Below are 24,486 nucleotides of genomic sequence, written 5' to 3' on the forward strand. Positions count from 1 at the left end.
GGTTTTTTAGGTTTTGGTCGTTCAGCAGGTACGAATTCGTCCTTCGGACGCTTTTCGAATTCTCCCTCGGGATGTAAATTATCTTTTGGTTTCTTCTGTTTCGGTCGTTCAGCAGGTACGAATTCGTCTTTCGGTCGTTTTTCGAACTCACCTTCAGGATGCAAATTATCCTTTGGTTTCTTCTGTTTCGGTCGTTCAGCTGGTGTAAATTCCTGTTTCGGGCGTTTTTCGAATTCTCCTTCGGGATATAAGTTATCTTCGTGTTTTATAGGTAATGGTCGCTCACCTCTAATAAATTCTTCATTAACTCGTTTGGTGAATTCACCTTCCACTCTTAAATTATCCTCCCGTCTAATCGTTGTAACACGTTCTACTTTTTCAAATGTGAAATCATTTCTCGATGAAGTACTTCCATAGAAGTCTCCTTCGGTATGTAAATTATCTTCAGGTTTTTTAGGTTTTGGTCGTTCAGCAGGTACGAATTCGTCCTTTGGACGACGTTCGAATTCTCCCTCGGGATGTAAATTATCTTTTGGTTTCTTCTGTTTCGGTCGTTCAGCTGGTACGAATTCGTCTTTTGGACGACGTTCGAATTCTCCTTCTGGGAACAAGTTGTCTTCGGGTTTCTTCTGTTTCGGTCGTTCAGCAGGTACGAATTTGTCTTTAGGACGACGTTCGAATTCTCCTTCTGGGAACAAATTGTCTTCGGGTTTCTTTTGTTTCGGTCGTTCAGCAGGTACGAATTCGTCTTTAGGACGACGTTCGAATTCTCCCTCGGGATGTAAATTATCTTTTGGTTTCTTCTGTTTCGGTCGTTCAGCTGGTACGAATTCGTCTTTTGGACGACGTTCGAATTCTCCTTCTGGGAACAAGTTGTCTTCGGGTTTCTTTTGTTTCGGTCGTTCAGCAGGTACGAATTTGTCTTTAGGACGACGTTCGAATTCTCCTTCTGGGAACAAATTGTCTTCGGGTTTCTTTTGTTTCGGTCGTTCAGCAGGTACGAATTCGTCTTTAGGACGACGTTCGAATTCTCCCTCGGGATGTAAATTATCTTTAGGTTTCTTCTGTTTCGGTCGTTCAGCTGGTACGAATTCATCTTTTGGTCGACGTTCGAATTCTCCTTCTGGGAACAAATTGTCTTCGGGTTTCTTCTGTTTCGGTCTTTCAGCAGGAACGAATTCTTGTTTCAGGCGTTTTTCGAATTCTCCTTCGGGATATAAGTTATCTTCGTGTTTAATGGGTAATGGTCGCTCACCTCTAATAAATTCCTCATTTACTCGTTTTGTAAATTCGCCTTCTACTCTTAAATTATCCTCACGTCTAATGGTTGCGACTCGTTCTACTTTTTCAAATGTGAAATCATTTCTGGATGAAGTAGTTCCATAGAAGTCTCCTTCGGTATGTAAATTGTCTTTGTGTTTTATTGGTAGTGGCCTTTCGGCTTGTTCGAATTCTACATTGACTTTTTCTGTTAATTCTCCTTCAATTTTTAAATTATCTTCTTTGTAGATAGTTTTTGATTTTTGACTTTTTGTTGTTTTGTAGTCTTCGTGGAATCTGCAAATATTGGTAAAAATTTTTAATAATATAGTTTTAAATGAATTTTAATGTAGGAGTACATTTTTTATTTTTTATTTTAATAAATCGTTAGTAATTATTGTATTCACTTTTTTAAAGTTATATTTGTAAAATTTTTTCCACATGGTCCCTATATTTTTATTTTTATTTTTTTTTTTTTTTGCCTTACGTTTTTATCATATTTTATTTTTTCGGGGTAATTTTTATAAATTACTATAATTTATTTATCATTATAACTTCATTGGAAAATAATTTTTAACGGAGGTTTAAAATTGAAATGTTCCTTTTTTTTTATGTAATATTTTTATAGGTAGATAATAATAATTACTCTGAACGTATGATGAAATCGTCAGTATTCGCTTCCTGTTGAATTGATTTATCCGATTTTTCGGTTTTTTGATAGAATCCCAATTCTGAATTAATTTTTTGAGAATTTTGCCTTATACTTTGAAGTTCGTTTTCATTATAAGCTTTGTAGTCCTCCTGATGAGATGACAATAATATTTTAGGAGAATTTTCATCAACCTTAAACGGAGACTCTATAGTTTCTAATTTGTGAGTACATCTATGTCGTCTGTAAAAATTAAACGGTTTCAAACGTTAAATAAATACATTATTTTTAAGTAATACTATTTTTTTTTTTTTTCAAAAAAAAAAATTTTTTTAATGCACAATTATGTACGTGTATGTATGTATGTATGCATATACGTATATATATATAATATATAATCATTTTAATAAGTGAAACATTTTTTTTTTTTTTTTTTTTTAAATTTTATTTTGTACTGAATAAAATAATATGTTATTGATTAGAAAAAATTAAAAATAACATTATAAGTAATATATTCGTCATTTATTTTAAATTTTGTCTTTAACCTTGACCAATATTGAATTTGCTATGACTGCTGTAATTTTGTTTTCAGTTGGCAACACCGTTGCCATTTCATCTTGCTTATTCGATTGAGCACGCAATCTAATGATTTTAACTTAACTTGAGTTCAACGTATTTAATGTAATTTGATTTGACTTATGCCTAATACTTTTTCCAATCTATTCCTCGTAATTATGAATTTTTTTTTTTTTTTTTTTCTTTTTCAAAAAGTTGAAATATTATTTTTAAAATTTTTTTAAAAAATTTACTTACGTTTGAAAAGATTTTACAATGAACGATTGATATGAATGATATTTTAGTATTCAAAATAAGTATAATTGTACTACAATATTTTTTGACTCATAAAAAATTAAAAAACTGAATAAATAACTTACCCGCAAGTACATATTTCGCAAATGCATTGCTCCTTGATAGATCCTGTATGAAACGTTTTGGAATCAATTAATTTTGAGGATGATATATTTTTTGATTTACTTGATGATTGAGTTTCGGACTCTTTTGAATCAAACCTAAGGTAGGTTTTAGATTTTTCTGAAACTGCAGTTACTTCATTCGTAGATTTTGAAAATAAATTTTGTTGACGATCCTCAAAAAATCTTACGTCATCAACTTCGTCCACTACAAAGATTTGCTCATTATTTTCACGATGAGAAGAAACTTGATGAGTCTGATTCATTGAAATTACTTCTCTTTTTGAAATATCAGACGTGAAAGTTTCTTGTATGGATTCATTCTGGTTTAGCGATTGTTCAGAAATTATCGGTTCTATGTGATATAAAGTCGCTACAATTTTCTTATTATTTTCATCTTGAGAAAAATCATCTTCTGTTAATGCCACGCTATTAATTTTACTAAATATTTTTTCACTTGTATTAATGGAACTAGAAGAAACCGAAGTATTACTGCGGAATTCATTAATATTCGCTATAATATTAGAATCATTCCTTAAACTTATTGTGGATTCTTGATTTCCGTGTTCGATCAACGCCATATTATTATTTTTTATAGTGGCATTTCGAACGATATTTTCTTTCGAATTGGAATTGATAGCCACAGATTTATGTGTAAAATTTTGATGTGCTTTTCTTTGAGACAACTTCGAATTGAATGATTCAAATTGTTTTACGCTCGATTCTTTTTTTGAAATGGTAGAAGATGTTGCAAATTCCCTATTGACAGTACTTTTAGTTATCGTCCTAAAATCACTTTGATGTAATTTTTTACTAATATTGACGCTTTTTCCGATTTCTTTTGAAACAGAAGATTTTCCATTACTTTCACCCACAATACTTTTAATGGTACTCGAAACTTCAGAATTTTTAACTGTTTTCTTAGTAGCACTAGTTATATTCTTTTTTTCACTAGATAGTTTTTTTGAATTTGTTTGCTTCTGAACGGATAACATGATTAAATTAATATTGTAAAAAAAATAAAGAATAGATAATTAAATTTTAAAACATTCGCACGGGTATTATCATGCTCAATATGGTTTCTCTTTAATGACACGGTAAATACTGAAAACTTATAGAGGCGATGTTGGGTTTTTGCTATCTAATACCACTGTTTGGTAAGTTAAACATGTTTCAAATAATCAAGGTCGTTAAAGCCAATCAACAATGTTGCCTTGAGGCTTTCCCACTCACTAATTCTCTTTATCAAAACTAATAAACAACTAAAATCATTTATTTAATTTACAATATTCTGTGCCCGTTTGGTTTGAAATTCAAATATTTTATTTTAAAAGAAAAATAATAATAATAATAATATTAATTTTTAATAATCAAAAATAAAAAATTTTATAATATATTTTAATAATAATGTCATTATGGAAATGGTAAAGGAACATTTATTTATGACTAAATAATGCGCCTACTGTCATTCGCTCACGCGAAAAGCGAGTTTAAAAGCAGTTTGTGATTCATCTACCTTAGTGACGTTACGTTGGACCCCACCTACAGGCCGCCGTACAGGCTTTTCACTTACTTTTCTTTAAAAGGCAACATTTAAGTAGATATAAATTCTTTAATTTTATTCTTGTTCAACCATTGAATTATTTCCTATTGATACTAAATGTGTAAATTTTACTTGAGTTCAAAATAATCACTTATTTGATTTTAGAATCAATTAAATATAATGTAAAAAGATATTATACAAGATGGCTAAAATTAACTGGATTTAACGTCGTGCTACTTATATAAAATCAGAAATTGAATTTCAGTATTTTGATGATTTGTAAAATAAAGAAAAATTTTTTTTTATCTTTTATAACATACGTTTATTTGAGACTAAGCTAAAAATTTAAATTATTATAATTTTGACCAAAGTCTTTATTTTTGTTCTCTTACAAATGAACAATATGATCATCGTCTTAAAAGAATTGTCTGATATGTTGAGTTGAGTAGTTGTAATCATTAATATGTCGTTCCCAAAATATTTTATATCTTTTTACTTTAACTCTTTAAATATTTGAAATAAAAAAAAAAAAAACTTTAATGGAAAGTTACAGTTAAATATAAAAAGTAATCGTATTGTATTATAATCATGTCATTAAGTTTAGCTTTAATCAATATCTAAAAAAAAAAAAAAAAGGTTCATTTTTTCCAACATTTTTGATTGAGTAATTTTGTACGTGGCATTCAATTTTACATAATTTTTAAATTTTTTTAAAAATCTTTCTCAGTATTTTTATTAAAATTTTTTTTTATTAATAAAATAAATTTAAAAAATCGTTCATTTTATTATAAAATTTTTTTTTTTTTAAAAAGAAATTATTTTAATTCTGTGAACCTGTTCACCTGCTTAAGCAGAAGATTTTACTGCGGAACCACAAAAAAAATGGTAAACGTGTCGTAGCTCATTGTTTTTGGTCTTATTATTTTTTTATCATGGTAAATTATATATTATTTTCACACGATTTTTGTTCTCACAAACAAAAATATTTTTTTATTAATTTGACTTGAATCTAATGATATATTTTTTTTATTTTCGTGTTATTTAAAAATTTTTTTTAATAAAATACAAAAGGCAAAAAATTAGTCCTGAAAATTTTTTAAATTAAATTTCAGAGCATATCTTAAAAAAAATTTCAATTGACGCGCAGCAATTAAATATTATAAATAAAAAAATATAGAATTTAATAAACATTATTTTTATACATAAATTCCCTTTTCTAGAAATTTTAAGTTTTATTTAATTCTATTATGATAGTATTATAACTGCTTGTCATTTATTTTTTTATCAAACTGACAGAAAAAATCCCAAGACTTATTTTGTTGTTTGTTTTTCAAAATAATTTTTATACCATATTTATATTAATTTAATTTTATCATTAATAAAAAAAAAAAAAGGCATTAAATCGGAAATACTAAAATAAATTTAATAAAAATAATAATCAAATTTGTAATATCAAATAAAATAAAAATTGAATAATAATTGATTTTTTTTTTTTTTGCTAAAATAAATAGCAGCTCACTGATTATAGAGAGAAAAAAAAAAAAAAGAAAATTTACTTTAAAAATCACACTATAAAAAACAATGGATAATACATTATTTTATGCACACAAAAACCAAAACTATTTAATAAAAAATTTTTTATCTTGTGATTTATAATCAGTCTCTATGGTTACTTATTGGTATCATGCACAAAACAACGTACAAAAATTAAAATTTCTTATAAATAGTTTGATTGTTATAATAATATTTAAATTTATTTTAAAAATGGAGTACTTTAGGTTTTATTTAACAGGCAAATGTAAGATTTAAGGACCGGAACCTTCATTGAAAAATTTTTAGAGATATCCATAATATATATTCTCTGTTATTATAAGTGTTTTTCTATATCAAAAATATTAATTTAAAAAAATGAAATATACTGGTATGTTTATAATGACCTTATAATATCAAAAAATTATAAAATAAATTTTACAAGCAAGTATTTATTTCTACACTTATGTTAATTTTATGTCATAATATAATAAACCTTAAAATTATTTTAAATTTTTTAACCAATGCTTGATTTATTTTATATTTATATATTTTAAAATATAATATACTATCGAAATTTTTTACAATGTTTGAATGAAAACATTTATATTTTAAATATCTGAGTAAAATAAAAGCTAAAATAAATATTTACATCTGTTACATGTATTTTATGTATAATTAGTTTTATTTGTAAAATGCGACCAAATATTTTTAATTTTTTTAAAATAACCGAAATAGTGGTAATTTTAAAATCGAATATTATCAATAAAGACAATTAAAAATGTTTCTATTCGTGTAAATTAATGAATCCAAAACTGTTATAATTTGTGCATGTTTTATAAATATGAATCCAAGCCTATTACAAAAAAATTGAAATAAAATTTAAAAATGATTGTTTTAAACAAGAATGTAATTTGTAATTGAAATTACAAAATTATGACAAATTTTTAAGAATTTAGAACAAAGATTAAAAACATTTTCAATAATAAATATGAAAAATTTGACAATAGAAGAAATTCGTAAGTCTTAATTTTTAGAATTAAGCAAAATTTTGCACTTATTTATTTTTTGTTAACGGAACTTATGAACCAAAGCAAAAATTAAATCTTTCACTAAAACAAAATGACGTCACTTCCAATCATTTTTACATGTTCTAATCAATAGCGATAAAACTTATGATGATTTTGTGTTTATAATCAGCTGTATCTTAGTACAGTTATTAAATTCGAAAAAAAATTAATTTTTTATTGGTATGAATATGTATAAAATTGTTTTTAATTTTTGAGTATCTTTTTTTATGTAAAAATTTTGCTCTTAAATTTATATTTAGTATATATTTTGTTTAAAGTTGTAAAGAGTTCTTTCCTACGCCATACAAAGGCAGACATTTTGTTTATCTATTTATCAAACTTTTAAAATGGCTCAGCCATCAAGTAGTGCTTTGAGAGCTCTAGCTTTAGAATATAAAAGTTTGCAAGAGGAACCTGTTGAAGGCTTTAGGGTAAAATTAGTAAACGACGAAAATTTGTTTGAATGGGAAGTAGCAATATTTGGTCCGCCAGATACTTTATATCAAGGAGGATATTTTAAGGTAATATTCATATAGACAATTGTAGAAATAATAATGAATAAATTTTACTTTTTAAAAATTGTATATGATCAAAATATGCTGTCAAGCAATTATTATTATTACACATATTAACATTTGTCCTCATTATTCCAATAAATGTTTATGATTCAAATTTCTTTGTCAATAAAGGAAATTTTAAAATAATTTTTTACAATTTACATTAACTGTTTAAATTTATCAGGTTTTTAAGAATTACCCTAAAATGAGAAAATTTTTAAATTTTATTTAAAACAAATAAAGGGAACTTGTTTACTTGTGTTAACTTAATAATCTAACTCTTTACTTATATAATCACTAATATTATAATTCTTTACAATTTATTATATAAACACACACAGTTAACAACAATTCCTAATTATGTAAAAATTAATAAGAAGTTACCCTTTAAATTAGCCTTATTAAATATGGTTAAATAAAATGTTAATTTAATAAACAAAAATAACAATTCCGATTATATACTTTATGAACCAAGTTTTCAATATAAATGATTCTGATCTATTTTACTAATTAATTTTTTTTCCACAATTTATTTTTTAAAAATTTAATTTTTATATATGATTTACTAACATAGAAATTATTAGGTCAAACTAGTGAATAGTCACTAAGATTGTTTATTTCAATCTGTTGAAATAAATAATATTATTGTTAAAGTTTAAATAAAACAATAAAATGTACAAATAGAATAAGAAAAAATAAATTAATATATTTTAACTAATAATTGTTTTTTTTGAATATTAATTTTTCTAGGCTCATGTAAAATTTCCATCGGATTATCCATACTCACCACCACAACTTAGATTTCTTACTAAAGTTTGGCATCCAAATGTTTATGAGGTTAGTTTTAAAAATTTAATTAATTTATTAAATGTCTTAAATAATAACATTTCAAAAAAGTTTTAAAACCATACTTTAATTACTTTTTAATACCTTTTTTATTGGAATTATTATTGTACTCATAAATGTTGATGTGCAGAGAGTAATCGTAAGAAATCATAAGAAACTAAATCAATACTAAATTTTTATTATAGCATTAAAACAATTTAGAAAGATGAATTATTTTTAAAATTTTTGTTTTATAAATCAGATCAGTGTTTGATTTACTTTTAATTCAATAATTTTTGTGTTTGTTATAGTTCTAATTTTAATTAAAGTTATTGTCTATTTTTTATTGTAGAATGGAGATTTATGCATCTCAATACTCCATCCTCCAGTGGATGACCCACAGAGTGGTGAATTACCTTGCGAAAGATGGAATCCTACTCAAAATGTTCGGACTATTCTGTTGTCGGTGATCTCATTATTAAATGAACCCAATACTTTTAGTCCTGCTAATGTAGATGCCTCTGTAATGTATAGAAGATGGAGGGAATCAAAGGGAAAGGATAAGGAATATGAAAATATTATTCGAAAACAAGTATCTGCAGCAAGATTAGAAGCAGAAAAAGATGGAGTAGTAGTTCCTTTAACTCTTGAAGATTATTGTATAAAAACCAAAGTAAAACCTGCAGAAAATAATGTGGATATGACTGATTTTTATGTTGATGATTATGATTTAGATGAAGATTTAGACTCTGAAGATGATGATTATGAGGATGGAGATGATAGTGGAAATGGAGAATCGTGATTACAGTTTATTCTTTTTTTTTTTTTTTTTTTTTTTTTTATAATTTTTTAAAACTCAAAAAATTAGTTTATTTAATTTTTTTCATATAATTTTAAACTCTTCTGAAATATTGAAGATAAAAAATTGTTTTTTATTTGGTTATATATTATTAATTTTCATATAGGTTAGAATCTAATTGAAGATTATTAATTTTACTAATTAATATTCACATTTTTCAATAAAAAAAAAAAACTTTTTTTAGTTTAAGTTTTTAAATTAATAAACAATAATTGTTTTTTTATTTATGCAAAACAATACTGGCATCTTATAAACATTACTGACATAAACAAATATTACAGCATACATTTTACTAAATTAAATCAAGAATAAATTATTAAAATTTTTAATTTTTGTAATTTTACTCATACTTATTTAAATACTACAATATAAAATTTTGTATAAAATTATTTTTTATACTTTATTTTATTGATTTTTTGTTTTTTTTTTTTTTGTAAATGGGTAGAGTATGAATTCTGAATTGTCTGACTTCTAAAAATTTTTTTTAATGATATACACATATAAATAAAAAAATAGTAAATATTAGTTTGACCATCATGCAGCATTAAATAATTTTGTAAAGTAAATCTAATTGTGAAGTGACTATATACTTTTAAGAATAATCAATTGTTGTAAGTGAATTAACTTTTGTACATTGAATAAAGATAAAAAATTACTTTTAATTTGCTTTTGATTTAATAAATGTATTTTAGTATTTTTATTAATTTTTTAATTAAAAATTTTTAAATTGTAAATTTTGAATAACTCATTTTTAATACAAAGGGAATTTGAATTTTTTTTTGCAAAGAAGACATAAAAAAAATTTCAATTTCTTTCTTTTAAATAAGAAACCTAGCGGAAAAAATGGAATACACGTTTCAATTATTATTAATTTATAAAATAATAATAAAAATATATAATAAAAGCATATTTATGGAGAAAAAAAAAATTAAAATTCAATTTTTTTTTTTTTGTAATTAATGCTTTATAATTTTTATTTTTAAATTTACATTTCCTAATTTGAATTACAAAATTTATCACGCTTATAAATTTAGTGAGAATTAAACTAAATTAAAAAATATTTTATAATAAAATATAGTTGTTTAATGGCCTATTAAGCTAATGTTTAAAAATTTATTTTATTACGAACTTATTACAGAGAATATTAAAACGGTCATACCGCTTAAATTCCGATGAAAAATTGATCAATTGTAATGGCAACAAGACTAAATTGAATGCAGCAAATATTCATGTTATTTTAAAGCTTATTTTATTTACTTAAGTGGCAATGCGTAATTTTAAGATGTGACACCAAAATTTACGTGCTTTTCTGTATTGTAATTTAACAAATTTTTTTAATTTTTTTCTTACTATAAAATTAAACTTCAATTGTGGTAATAAAAATTTTAAAATGTCCTTGTACGATGACTTGGAACCAGTAAACCAAAAACCTGACCAAGTAGTTGGTTGGTCGTCTGGTATAAAATTATTTCAATCTCAGTTACAACTGAAAAAGGCGGCCCAAACCCAACCTAAAAAGGAACAAATAAGAAAATCGGTTACAGTTTTGGCTCCTGTTATTGACTTAAAATCTAAACTTGATGATGATGATTCAAATTCAAATTCAAGTTCTAGTTCAAGTAATTACGGTAGACTTCCTCCAAAGGTTTTTTTTTTTTTTTGTTTTAGCGATTTTTTCCGATTGAAAATTTTTTATGTAATTACATTTTATAATATTGCAAAATTTTTTCAGGAGCCAAAGTCTTCTTTTCCTCAAATTCATTCTTTAACTTCAAATAAAGATTTTGATTGGAATATTGTTAATGAATATGATCCCATGTGGCCAAATGATTATGAAAAAGTTGTTAAAGATTTAAGAGAAATAAGAGACAAAGAAAGGGAAAAAGAAGAACTTCAAGAATTGGAGAAAAGGAGAAAAGCAAGAGATGATCGAAATGGAAAAAAAGATAGGTCTGAACTTATATTAATATGTAAAGTATTTTTAAAATGCTTCATTAGAAGGCATTGTTAGTTAAAAACAACTCTGAAGCCTCTTTATATTTGTTGATAATTCTACTTTAAAAAAAAAAAATAGAAAATGTGAAACAATTTTAATAAATAGAATATTATCACTGTGTCTTATATCAGAGATATTAAAAGTGGATTATCAGGTAGAAGAAACAGTGATGATGATGAAGAAGAAGAAAGAGATCGTTCAAACAGGGTTGGTGGTGTAGCTATAGCTCCACCTCCTTCTTTACAAGAATCAAAATCTGAAATTTCTACTACTTCACCAAAAGTAGGACATCCAAATATTTCATTTGCTGGTAGTGCTGTTGCTGCAAAAATAATGGCCAAATATGGTTTTAAGGAAGGTCAGGGGTTGGGGAAAAAAGAACAAGGAATGTCATTAGCTCTTCAGGTAAAAATAAAACAATATTGTTTATTTATTAATGAAGGGAAATGTATTGAAAAATTTACCCTTCACAGTCAATTTTTACTCAAATAACTTATTAATTTTATGTGAAATTGCAAAAAATAAAGTTTAACTGCATTTAGGAAACAAAAAATATTACTTGTTAATATATTAAAATATAATTTGTTAAAATAATTCATTAAGAATTTAAACATAACTGAATAAATTTTTTCTTCATTATTTATATATAAAAAATAAATAATTTTTTTTTTTAATTTTAATTACAGGTTTGTATTATCAGTTGTAATGACATATAAACATTTTTTGCATTATTATTTTCATTTTGTAATTAAAGGTAGAAAAAACTTCAAAGCGAGGAGGAAGAATAATTCATGAGAAAGATATTATGATGCCTCCACCTGCCCCAAATACTCCACCGATGAGAGTTGATTCTCCTCCAGCTTCAAATAACTTCACACTTTCCAAAACAGAACCTAGCATTACTGAAATAATGAAATTCCCTTCAAAAGTGGTTCTATTAAGAGTATTTAATTTTTATTGTTAATTTTATTTTTGAAATTTTTTGTTTGTTTAAGTAAAATTTTAAAAAAATTAAACATATTTTCAATGTAGAACATGGTTGGGCCTGGAGAAGTAGATGATGATTTAGAACCTGAAGTCAAAGATGAATGCAACACTAAATATGGAGAAGTAATTAAAGTTTTAATTTTTGAAATGCCAGATGCTCCCCAGGATGAAGCTATTCGTATATTTGTCGAGTTTAAACGTATTGAATCTGCTATTAAAGGTGTGTTTATTATTTAAAAAAAAAAAAAATCTTTCTATAAAAAATCTGTATTATAACAATAAAAGCTTTTTTTTAGCTGTGGTTGATTTAAATGGACGATTTTTTGGTGGTCGACAAGTAAAGGCTGGATTTTACGTTTGGGAAAAATTTAATAATTTGGAATTGTTAGATTAGACATATTATTATTAGAAAATATATAATTTATTTTTAAAAAAATGCCTTAAGTTCACCTTTATTTACTTTTTTTAAAATTTACAAGATTTCCCGCCAATTTTTTCCTCTTTCGTATCAACTTGGCTACCTTTGGCTCCCCCATGGCATCCATGTTGAAGGTTTACCCCCAGCGGACACTTAGTCAAATCAAATTATTTCCTAAATAATTTTATTGTAAAACGAAAAGAGAACTATATGTAATAGAAATTCTGAAGATAAAAAACATTAAATCTCGTCAACTTACTGAAACTGTTTCAGAAAATTTTGATTTTTATGTAAATAAAATTAGAGATAAAAGCTCTCTATTTAAACATAAAAAAAAAAAAAATTATCAAAAAACTAATTTTGGAAATTCAATTGATTTTTTTTTTGTTGCAATTAAACTGTGATTTAACAATAAAATATCTTGTGAAGTTAAGGAATTCAATCAAATACTAAAATTTTCAAAAAATTTCTAAAATTACACCCCATTTATTTATACTGTATCGATTTAAAATTGTTTTATATAATATATTATATTTTTTATATTATGTTTACTATTAACTAAATAAAAAAAGAAACACATTAATAGTTGTCTTTTATAAATGCACATATATTACTGTACGCGTACACTGAAAAAAAATTAAAAATAAATGTAATTTGAATAAAAATTTTTTAAAATCATTTAACAATACCACCTTTTCTCAGCCAATATATATATATATATTACTACTTTGTTAAAGATTTTTTAAAATTCATTATGATTCGTAAGTATAATTTTTTTTTTTTTTTAAGTTATTTTTAAAATACATTTTACCAAAATTTTTTAATACTTTTTGATAAGTTTTTTTTTTTTTTTTTTTTTAAAGTTATAAAAAAAAAAAAAAAATTACTAAATTTTACGTTTTCTTTTGATAAATATTATTTTTTTGTACTTCTACTGATATTTTTAACGTACAGTTTTTTTTTTTAAATAATAATTTATTTAATTTATTTTTATTATTTCTTTTTTTTTATTTCTTTTTTATTCTCTTCTACTTTATTTTCATTATTAGAGTTTTTATTTTCTTCATACCTAAAAAAAAAAAAAAAAAAAAAAAAAAAAATTACAACTTTCACAAAATAAATATAAAAGTAATACTTTTTGGAAAATTTATTATTTTCATATTTACTAACCTTAGCATAGTTTTTAAATCTCCCTTCAAAATGGCTAAAAGAATAGGAGTTCCAAGACAAGCAGGAACCAAATACAACAAAGCTGGTTGTGCACGTTTAAAAACATGCATTACAAATATTGTAGCCAAAAGACCACAAATATAAGCAATAGAAGTGGCGTAAAAATATGTTTTAGAATTTCTCTTTAAACTATTATCAAATCTTAGAAGGAGAGCAATGAAAATTCCAGGAATTACAATATCACCCAATCCTAACATTGCAAAATTATTGGCCCCCAAACCTTTTTCTAATAAATCTTGAGGGAAAACCACTAAAATGAAAAAAGAAAAAAATTATATTATATTTTGAAATTAATAGATATAAATTTTTAATTTGAATTTTCTGCTTACATTTAATAGGAGCTTCAAAAGATTTGGCAACAGTCACCATTACATTAGTTCCAAATACCCAAAAAATATCATAAACAAATAATCCACACAACAAAATGCAACCTGTTACAACATTATTCAAGTGTAAAAGCTCTACTCCATTGGTAGCAAAGGCAATTCCGAATAAATTGTTAGCAATCCAATGCTGAAAATGTATAATATTTAAAATTTAATTTTTTTAACTTACTAAAAATTAGTACAGCTTTATCATTTTAAAATTTTAAAACATTTTACAAATTAAAAAACAATATGAATAAAATTTTAATTTAAAATTACATTTTGTTAACATAAAAGTTTGTTATTTTAAAATGAAAAAGTTTATTCATTTGAAAAATTAACCAACAAAACAAATATTTACTTTTTTTTTTTTTTACCTTAAACTATGTAAAATCAAATATGTTGTAAAAAAAAAAAATTTTGCTAAGACTTTGTGAAATAAATTTTTTTAACAATATTAATTTCAAGTCAAGTTTCTTTTTAAAAATATAATATCTTTTAAACAAATCCACCTTGTGTAAGACCTCACATAAATCAAATAGTGTTTTTCTTTTTTTTTTTTAATAATAACAAACCTTTTTGATAAGATACCATGCACCGAACAAAGTGCAACACAGTAGACATACAACATCATAAGATGTAAAATGATAATTTATTATATCTTCAGATTCTTGAGGACCACTCTGGGTAAAATGAATATGAAATGCCCTGTTAGGGATTGTGCTTGAAAACAATTTTGTTATTATAGGACTGGAAAAAAAAAAAAAAACATAGGAATTCATTAAACTTAAGAAATTTTATAAATACCATAACTTAAAAAAAAAAAATTTTACCTTACTAAATGACATAAAGCTAGAACTCCTAAGCAAAAAAAATAAAATGTCAGTAAGAGATTTATATATTCTTTGGAAAATATCTGAAAATAATATAAAAATGTTTTAAAAATTATTTCTCAACACTTTGCTACAACCTTGGTTGATACTCAAACATATTGTTATTAATTTTTAAATTTCTGTAAAATAATAATTTCAAAAAAAAAATGGATTTTCATTAGCAGTCTAAATAGAGATGCATTGGTAATTTAATAGCATTACTATTAAGTTTATAGTTGAAAATTAAGGAACTGCCTTAAAAATTATAAAAAAATTTAACAATCTCCTTAAAAGTTTTTTCTATCATAAACGCTTGTTACAATACTAAATATGATAACTTATAACTAAATTTTTAATGTAACTAAATTGTATTAAAGTAAAAAATAATAATGTACTTTAACATTAAAGTATCCTATAAATTTTACTCTATAGTTTTAATTATCGAATAAAAACCATCAATATTGCTTTTAGCAGAATAATAAGAAAAATTTAATAACTTGATTTACATTTATATATCAATATTTTCTAAAATTTATGTATGCAGTATAATTACCTGGAAACCAATGTAAAGACCCACTAGAGTAGCACTAGCAATCAAAGGAAAAATAGCTGCTTCTTTATTTGACATTTCTCTTTTTTGTGATCCTTCTTTCTGTAATATAATTATAGGTTTTAAAATTTAATTTTATAACAAATTATATTTTGAAGCCAAAGTGACCATAATATTATATAAATATGTACTTAATAATGCATACCTCACTATTTTGCTCATCTTTATGTTTTACAGATCTAAGAGAACCCAAAAAAATTGGAAGAAGTGCCATTATAACTAAACTCCCATATGCTACAGCTACTCCCTCGGGGCTTGATGGTGGTTTAGTGGTACCATTATTTATAGCATCTGAAATATTATCTTTAATTGCATCAGTCATATTTAACGTCGTAATAATTCAATGAAGTGTGCTGATTTTCTTAGGCGTTATACACTAGCAATTTAGTAATGCACATTTAGGGCAATACTGCCGACAACAATATAATGCAACGATGCCAAATTTCTTTATAAAACGTAGACAAAGTGGCATTAAATAATTTTCTTACATTATGCTTGTTATCATTTGACAGAAAAAAGCACTTAACTCGTTATTAATTTAAAATTTTTTAAAGTTATATAATTTTATTATATGAAAAATTTATTAAAAATTCAAACTTTTATATTAATTATTTGTTCATTTTTCTAAAGTTTAGTGTAAAATGTCCACTCATGCATTAGCATCTTTGACCGCTACATACACAGATTCTGAACCAGAAGACGAAAAAGATGCATCTCCTTTTACTGAAGACAAAAATTGTCCAGATGAAAAAGAAAAAGAAAATAGTTTACAACCAAACATTATACAAAATTCTCAGTTGGAAGTATCGAGCAAAGTCACTAAGCTAGTATCATATCACGATGACAATGTCATCTCCGATGAAGAAGGCGAATATTTTTATTATAAAAACGAAGTTGAAGATTCAGAATCTGAACATCATGAAAATTTTTTTGATGGTATGGAATTACCTCCTGAACCTTCGGGAAAATGTTCTCCTCATTTAATTGAAAAAGTATTAAAACTCCATGAGAAAATAGAAAATGGTTTAGATATGAACAATATGATACAAAGTAGAAAAGATTTCAGAAATCCAAGCATTTATGAGAAATTAATACAGTTTTGTGGACTGAATGAATTAGGCACAAATTATCCTGCTAATGTTTATGATCCCTTAAAATGGGGAAAGGAATCATTTTACGAAGAGTTGGCTAAAACTCAAAAAATTGAAATGGATAAAAGAGAAAAAGAAAAAAAAGAACGAACTAAGGTAGAATTTATATCTGGTACTAAAAAATCCAATTCATTAAATGATGAAGAAATAAGGAAAAGAAAATCTAAATGGGATCAAGTTGGTGCTTCTGCAGCAGGAAGTGTAACTCTTGGTTTGATTGGTCCTGCTGGGTTATTACAGCCATCGTTAACCACAAATGTTACTGGAACTAAGGGAACTGTAATTTCAGCATTTGGTTCTCTGCCGAAGAAACCTAGAATGTAAGAAATTTTATTAAATTTTTATAAAATTATTTTAATGAGACATGTTCCGCAATGGAAATTTACTTTTTGATTTATATTAAGACATTATAGTACTTTTATTAATGAATTATCTCAGACCTTTGTATCTATTTGCTAATAAGTTTTTTAATACTTTAATTTATAATATTTATATAATTTATAATAAAACACAATATAGTAATTAATTTTTTAGCAAATAAAATATAATAATATATAGATATATTTTTTTTAAAAAAAAAAAAAATACAAAAATAATTTATGTAGTAGTCTTCAAAAAACATACATCTTTACATTGTCTGAAAAACAACAGTTAAAAGTAATGTCTTAAATTCTTACAACATTAATTTTCATTTTTTATCTATGTTATTCAAACATTTATCAAAGTGTTTAGCTATTTTAACTAAAAAGTTTATTTATAAAAAATTTATCACTAAAATAAATTCAAGAACAAATACAGTCAACCCTTTTTCATTTGTTTAAGGTGTATTCCTTGAAAAAGCATTTGATTGGATTGGTGTGCACAAATTCGACTCTTCACATTCAAAAGTGAAATAAATGCTGTCAATATGAGTTCAATGTTGGGCTTCAACCAAATCAGTAAAATCATTCGATGAAAAATTAGAGGAATGGAAACTAGGAATAAAAATAGCAAATTCAATCCACAAAATTATTAAGTAAAACAAAGTGCTACTCAACTTTCTTTCTTTTTTTTTTTTTTTTTTTAATTCTTTAATACTTTTTAGTATTAATTGAAATTCTGTATCGAATCTTTGTTATTATTTTATTTCGAAACCTTCATTTCTTAAAAAAAATTATTAGTATTCATATTTATTTTTATGGCAGGCAAATGCTGTGTGGTCTTTTAAATAAATTCATATTAATCAAAACTGCCATACATCGATTCAAATATTATTTGAATACTTTTTTATTACAATACAAAAATTTGCCTAATGTAAATTTAAATTGAAATTGATCATCATTATGATGGATTATGTATAAAAAAAGTTATGTATTATATTAAAATATAATTTAAACATGTATAAATTTATCTATATTTACATAGTATAATATTTTTTTTAAAAAAAATTATTGTGGTGAATATTATTGCGTCTGTTAAAATATTTGAATCCTAAGTATTAATTTTTAAATTTAATTAAATAATTTTTTCGTAATTTCCACTAATTTCATACATAAGTATCATTTGATTATATTAGAAAATAATTTTATGTTTAGTCAATATATTAACAAATAAAAAATTTTTTATTTAAAAAAAAAAAAAAAAGTATTTTTATTATTCTTAAAGTTGATCGGAAAAGAAAAAGCTAATAAAATGTGCTCAAAAAAAAAATTTGTTTAAAAATTTTAATTTTCGCTAACTTTTGAATTAATCGTTTAAAATATGTACAATTTAAATAAAGTACTTTGTCTTTTTTTTTTTTTTTTTTAATTAATTTTAATAGCACTTTTATCGTTTTCATTATTTTTATTTAGAAAAAAAAAAACAATGAACATGAAAAGAATTTAATAATTGTAAAATTACATTAATTTATTACTTTTAATGATAAACACTCAGAATAAAAAAAAAAAAAAAAAAGGATGAAGTACTGAATAAAACGTATGAACAATTGCAGATTCCTTTACTATTATAGACATTATAAATTGAGTCACACAAAGTTACAAACTTTTTTAAAATTAAATTTGGGTATAAAGTTATACTAATTTTTTAGGTTATGATGGTTAGCTAAAATCAAAATATCGATCAAATTAAAAAAGTACATTAAATAATTTTAGTTACAGATAAGAGACGTTTCTCAACATGTTTTGTGAGATCAGTAACTTATTAATATTTTTCAGTCAGTGAAGAATTTCGTCAACATTGGAAAAGGCACAAGATCCTAATCCAGAGCGAGACATTAAAAGAATAAGCTCACGAGCATGGGCCAAAGCAACTTCTAATGGCGGTCGACGAGGCAACTGACTGGATTCTGTATTTAAATAAAATTAATTTTACCATAAAATAATATTAAATAGGGTATTTATAATTTCTACTTGAAAATATTTAAAGTCGTAAGATATATTATTACCCAAAATAGCAGAATTAAGTGAAGAACACACTGTTTCCCTTTGCAAAGGTTCTAATTGCCATCCTACTGGACTATTCCAAGGATTTGAGTAAGCTAATAAACTGAAGGCATCCTAATTATAAAAACAGTAATTAAGTGCTTAGTACGTATGTATGTATTAGTATCCATCAAATTAAATATATTTATATATTATTTTACCTGAAGCATTTTCTTATTGTTTTCATCTTTTCCCTGCTCCTGACCGAGCCTTACACTCATATTGTACAATTCTCTACCAAATTCTAACATGCGCTCAATTCCCGGTTTACTACCACCACATACTTGCCTTTTATTAGAAGAATCAACGTCTACAATAAAAAAAGTAATTTTTTTTATAAATTTTATAATTATATTATTTTTAAAGTGCGCGACGGACACTCTTATTCAATATCGTCCATATTGTGTTAATCCCTTGTTTTAATTATGTTTAATATTTCTAGCTCACCCATATCTTCAGTTTCTTTAACATCTTCCCATTCAAAATGATGGTTGGAACCATTTTGAACACCGTTTTGTGTTTCTGGAGATAATACTTTGGTATTATAATGACTTGACCTTTCAGTAACATTTGTGTTATCCATATCGATGTCGTTTTCTTCGTAAGCGTTAGTTCGAATCACAGTATCAACGGCGGAATTGCCATTTACAGAAAAATTATTTTGTTGATTAAGTTGTTCCGTTGAAAGTCTACGATTTCTTGCTTTATTACCATTAAAGGTTTTAGTTGACTGAATTACAGAAGTTTGAATAGGGCTGGCAGGCCGAGAAGGAGTATTTGATGTGTGTGAGGGGGAAAAATTTCCGTGTCCCCGATTTAAACGATTAGGGCAAACCTATAAATTTTTTCATATCCAAAATAACCATTATAAATGTAAATAATAATTTAATGCCATTTTTTCTGTATATTTACTTCTGAATCGGTTCCGTTTATCATTTCAACAAATTGTCGACATTTCAATTGAAACAGCAAATTTTGATTATGCTCTAATAAACCTGGATAAAGGCGAAATGTTGTTTCAATAGCTTCTCCCATTCTGCCAGCGAGAACTAATTTCAAAATCCCTGAAACATCAAAACAAAACATTAAAAAGTAATTTTAGAAAAAATTAAAAATTTTATAAGAAAATTTTTTATTTTAATTATAGCGTCATTTTTTTGGGATGCAAGAATATAAAGTGAAAGATGCTATTGTAAATCTCGTGTACTAAACCTTAATAATAAGGAAAAAATATATTTCCTCAAAATACCGATATTTTAACAAATAATTACCTTTAATACCTCCTTCTTTGTTCTCCATGACACTTTTCTCAAAGTTGATACCTTATTCACAACCTTTTTTTTTTTTCTAAATAATATAATTTTTTAAAAATGTCCTTTTTACATTTGGCTTATTTTCAAATCCTTCTAAAATGCACTACTCCAAGTATTAGGAATTGAAAATTGGTCAAATTATTTTTCTTTTTAATTTTTTGTCAATTCAATACGGGTACTTATAAACTCACATCCCGAAAAAAAATAACTACACAACAAATTTAATTTTTGACAATATTAAAATTTAATATTATGCACTTGATGAAAAACAACTCTTTACCCAAACCTGTTGCAAATTATACCTTATATTTATTGAAAAAATACTCAATCTTTTTACATTGTTAATAATATTTGAGAATCAGTAATTAATAATAATAATAAAAAAACCTATATTTCTCATTAATTGCAAATATTCTTCCAAAAAAATTTTTTTAAATGAATTAAGAAATAAGTAATTATGGGAAATTGTAAGGCAGGTTGTAGCACTAACCAAAAATAAACTAAATAAATTGAATAACAAATTAATAAAAATATTTAATACTTACGCTGTCGACTTTTTATAGAAGCTAATTCTTCATTAAAAACTTGTCCTGTACTATGAGCAAAAGCTTCTGCAGTAGCACAATAACCATGATGTACTAAATATGTTGATATCATTCTTAAAATAAATAATTTTTATTAATGTATAGATAAAAACTTCAATAACATTTTTAATTAGTGCTTTAAATAAATGTCAGAATAATTTTTTTTGAATTCATTGTTTTTTTTTTTTTACTTTCAAATTTAATAAAAACATTACTTAAAATATATTGACCCACAGCAAAATATCAAATTAAAAACTGAATTAAAGAATTAAATATGCAATAAACTTTGCCTTATACCATATAAATGATTTTTTTTTTTTTTCTGTTGAAATTTACTATTTTAAATATAAATTCCAACAATGCATAAATAGTAATTTAAAATAATAATGTTTGTTATTACTTATGAATTATAGCCTGCCATTCTCCATGTACTTCAGACACAGGAAAATCTTCAATAGTAAGCCTGGTTCTAGCACGAAGTTCCCGCATCATATCCTCAATATCAAACATAAAAGGCTCTTGTCCAAAATTGGCATCTACAACTTCCCCAGGAGTTTGAAGACCAACAGTGGGATAAAGATTAGGCTTGAAAAGTAAAAGCATTAATCAAATAATTTTTTCTCTTTCTATTTAATAATTTATGCAACTTACAGGTAAATCTGTAAATGCCACTCCTAGGTTATGACCATTTTTAGTGTAAAAACAAGTGTTATCAATTAAATTAACACCACATCCTATTACATCACCAGTGGTGAATGTAGGTCCGTATGGTTGACCAGTTCCAGATGAACAAAATGAATGACCATCATCTCCATGATAGCCATAAGAATGTTTATCCCAGCCTTAAAAGTAAGTTAATATAATAAATGAATATATTCACATACATGTTTTTAATTTTTACTTTAAAAAAGAAAATTGTAACTATAAAATTAGGTAATATGAAATAATTAATGCATTGTCATTTAGTAGTGATGCCAAACCTGGTAATCTGTTCATATTAACTCCTTGAGCTGACAAACCAATGCCCATATATCCATCTCTACCTTTACTAACAATTTTGACTTCAAAATAATAAAGACCACAAGCTGGTGGTATGGGATGAGTAGCTCTTACACTCGCTGCATCCTTATGTGTTTTTCCATGTCCTATGAAAAAATAAATAAAAATTTATTCATTATGAAGAGCACTTTACTTCATGAAATAATTAAAAATTTTGGAATAATGAATCTCTATTTTGTTAAATTATAATTAACGATTAAAAAAAAAAATTTTTTTTAAAGTTATAAAACAGTATTTCAAATTTTATTCCTCAAGTTAAAACACATTGATTTTATTCTTAAAATGCAGGAAAAAGAATTTCACTACATAATAAATTTAATCAAATGATGCTTCTAAAAAAAAATTTTTTAAATTGAAAGTTTACTTTGAAATATCTTGATACATTGAAAGTGTCTATCAAAATTTTAATTTTGATAATTTAATAAACTGTTTAAAGAATTCAAATATAATTTTTAAAAAATTGCTTATAAGTTCATAAATATAAATTTTTTTCAATAGCAACACTCTTATGCATAAAATCATTAAAAAATTTATTAATGTATTTAAAAATTAATTTTAACTACTAATTTCGCCATTAATATCATTTCTCTTTGTTTAAGTCGAAAAAAAGAAATCTTATATTCAAATATATGCACACATATAATTTCTTATTATATAAGATAATAGAAAAAATATTCAAGAAATTTTTTAGAAATTAATTTAATTTCAGGAAAATTTCTTATAATTAATTTTCTTCCACTCTTAAAAATAATTAAAGAATATTATATAAAAGGACTTATTAAATTTTACCTTTATAATGTACTCTCAAATTGTTCTGAGACAGTCCAATGTAGTTATATTTGTCTTTAGGGCTCCATGATCGCGGAAGTGGAGTTTCATCTTCATTTACCATGGGATATAAAAACTTTAAACGATCTATTTCGACACAATGAATTGAATTGTGAATGTCACTTGAATTACGGCCATTGCTGATGGCGGCCATTTTTAACTGTATCTCAAATGACGAAGTGTTGTTGACAGTGCAGCCAACTTCATTCAATAAAATTCCTTTCTTAACTTCGCTTATACAAAAAAAAAATTAAACGTTTTTTGTCGTTTAGTTAACTTTTTTCTCACACATTTTTAGTAAGCAGTGTGCGTTCGAACGCGTTTTACTTTAGATTGTGCTAATGTTTTATGGCGGTGACGAATTTATGGGAAGGGCTGGTCCGGTTGAGTGTGTAAAATGTTAATTTATTAGTGTAAATTTTTTAAATCACAAAATATCATATAATTACAATCGTATTTAATTGTGAATGATTTTGACAGTTAATTTTTGCTGTAAAGTGAGTTTTTTTGTTGAGGAATAGTAGCCGGTTCTCTCTGAGAATTTAGATTATGCTTTTATCAAATTGGCTAAATAGTTATTTTCACCAAATGTTCAACATTGTAAAAAATTTATAGTTTACTTATTTTTAATAAGACCAAGTTATCTTCAAACGATATTAAACTTTATTTCATAATTTATTTGTCCTGGAGTTTAATTCATAACGCCGAGCTACGGGTTTTCATTTTCTATCTCCGGGATGGGATGTGCAATGTCTGCAGAGGAGCGGGCTGCGCTGGCTCGGAGTAAGCAAATTGAAAAAAACCTAAAAGAAGACGGTATTCAAGCAGCTAAAGACATTAAACTGTTACTACTAGGTAAGTTTTTATAACAAAATAACTTGAATGCTTAACGAATTATTTAATGAATAAAATCAAATGCACATAAAATTACTTGCACTAAGAAAAGCTTTTCTGTATTTTAAATTCCCTTTTTTATAATTATAAAAATATTGAATTTTTTTAAAATGATAAAAATACAATTTTTTATTATGAATATAACAGCGAATGCAAGAGATGTAATTATTTTGTAATCGACCATTAGTCAGATGTCAGTGTAAATAATGGTATAATTTCTTTATGCAAAAATATAAAATATACTTTTGCAATCTACATTTTGATAAAGGCTTCTTCTTTTAAAAATGTTTCGATTTCATAATTTCTCCTGACAATAATTTTTTTTTATTCGTTTCATTTTTTACTTTTTATCTTTCAAGTAATTTTACTATTTCATGTAAAAAAAAAAACAAAAAAAAAAGGTTTTAAAAAACTTTTATTATTATGAGAAAAATTCTTTATAACTGTTTACGA

At 24.9% G+C, this 24,486-nt stretch overlaps 7 protein-coding genes across 7 annotated transcripts in view; 4 read left to right on the plus strand and 3 right to left on the minus strand.

Moving 5' to 3' along the window:
- Window positions 1-3,875, minus strand: part of Phum_PHUM378730 (uncharacterized protein) — a gene marked incomplete at both ends in the record, with an annotated part of 16,110 nt that extends 12,235 nt beyond the window's left edge. Inside the window, 3 exons of the mRNA XM_002428352.1 lie at window positions 33-1,557; window positions 1,907-2,152; window positions 2,845-3,875. Of these exons, the coding sequence (XP_002428397.1) occupies window positions 33-1,557; window positions 1,907-2,152; window positions 2,845-3,875 (2,802 nt within the window). The remainder of the gene's footprint in view (window positions 1-32; window positions 1,558-1,906; window positions 2,153-2,844) is intronic.
- Window positions 3,876-7,370: 3,495 nt separating this feature from the next.
- On the plus strand, window positions 7,371-9,207 carry Phum_PHUM378940 (ubiquitin-conjugating enzyme E2-32 kDa complementing, putative; the record flags this gene model as incomplete). Its single annotated transcript, XM_002428353.1, has 4 exons — window positions 7,371-7,544; window positions 7,961-7,990; window positions 8,331-8,417; window positions 8,758-9,207. The coding sequence occupies 4 exons, from the start codon at window positions 7,371-7,373 to the stop codon at window positions 9,205-9,207; spliced, it is 741 nt and encodes a 246-aa protein (XP_002428398.1).
- A 1,447-nt stretch (window positions 9,208-10,654) lies between these two features.
- On the plus strand, window positions 10,655-12,641 carry Phum_PHUM378950 (Splicing factor, putative; the record flags this gene model as incomplete). Its single annotated transcript, XM_002428354.1, has 6 exons — window positions 10,655-10,909; window positions 10,997-11,214; window positions 11,392-11,665; window positions 12,015-12,203; window positions 12,293-12,467; window positions 12,544-12,641. 6 exons carry the CDS (start codon window positions 10,655-10,657, stop codon window positions 12,639-12,641), a joined length of 1,209 nt encoding a protein of 402 aa, XP_002428399.1.
- Window positions 12,642-13,774: 1,133 nt separating this feature from the next.
- On the minus strand, window positions 13,775-16,064 carry Phum_PHUM378960 (minor histocompatibility antigen H13, putative; the record flags this gene model as incomplete). Its single annotated transcript, XM_002428355.1, has 6 exons — window positions 13,775-14,145; window positions 14,225-14,408; window positions 14,836-15,010; window positions 15,094-15,176; window positions 15,686-15,780; window positions 15,893-16,064. 6 exons carry the CDS (start codon window positions 16,062-16,064, stop codon window positions 13,775-13,777), a joined length of 1,080 nt encoding a protein of 359 aa, XP_002428400.1.
- Window positions 16,065-16,383: 319 nt separating this feature from the next.
- Window positions 16,384-17,784, plus strand: Phum_PHUM378970 (SAP30-binding protein, putative; the record flags this gene model as incomplete). Its single annotated transcript, XM_002428356.1, has 2 exons — window positions 16,384-17,172; window positions 17,716-17,784. 2 exons carry the CDS (start codon window positions 16,384-16,386, stop codon window positions 17,782-17,784), a joined length of 858 nt encoding a protein of 285 aa, XP_002428401.1.
- A 1,304-nt stretch (window positions 17,785-19,088) lies between these two features.
- On the minus strand, window positions 19,089-23,293 carry Phum_PHUM378980 (Ran-binding protein, putative; the record flags this gene model as incomplete). Its single annotated transcript, XM_002428357.1, has 10 exons — window positions 19,089-19,219; window positions 19,319-19,430; window positions 19,517-19,665; window positions 19,803-20,190; window positions 20,268-20,419; window positions 21,214-21,326; window positions 21,653-21,837; window positions 21,904-22,094; window positions 22,233-22,397; window positions 23,101-23,293. The coding sequence occupies 10 exons, from the start codon at window positions 23,291-23,293 to the stop codon at window positions 19,089-19,091; spliced, it is 1,779 nt and encodes a 592-aa protein (XP_002428402.1).
- A 583-nt stretch (window positions 23,294-23,876) lies between these two features.
- Phum_PHUM378990 (Guanine nucleotide-binding protein G(O) subunit alpha, putative) overlaps window positions 23,877-24,486 on the plus strand; it is a gene marked incomplete at both ends in the record, with an annotated part of 14,395 nt that continues 13,785 nt past the window's right edge. The window contains one exon of the mRNA XM_002428358.1: window positions 23,877-23,994. Coding sequence (XP_002428403.1) covers window positions 23,877-23,994 — 118 coding nt within the window. The remainder of the gene's footprint in view (window positions 23,995-24,486) is intronic.

Source organism: Pediculus humanus, genomic scaffold (assembly GCF_000006295.1).
Source record: "Pediculus humanus corporis 1103172107855 genomic scaffold, whole genome shotgun sequence".
NCBI lineage: Eukaryota > Metazoa > Arthropoda > Insecta > Psocodea > Pediculidae > Pediculus > Pediculus humanus.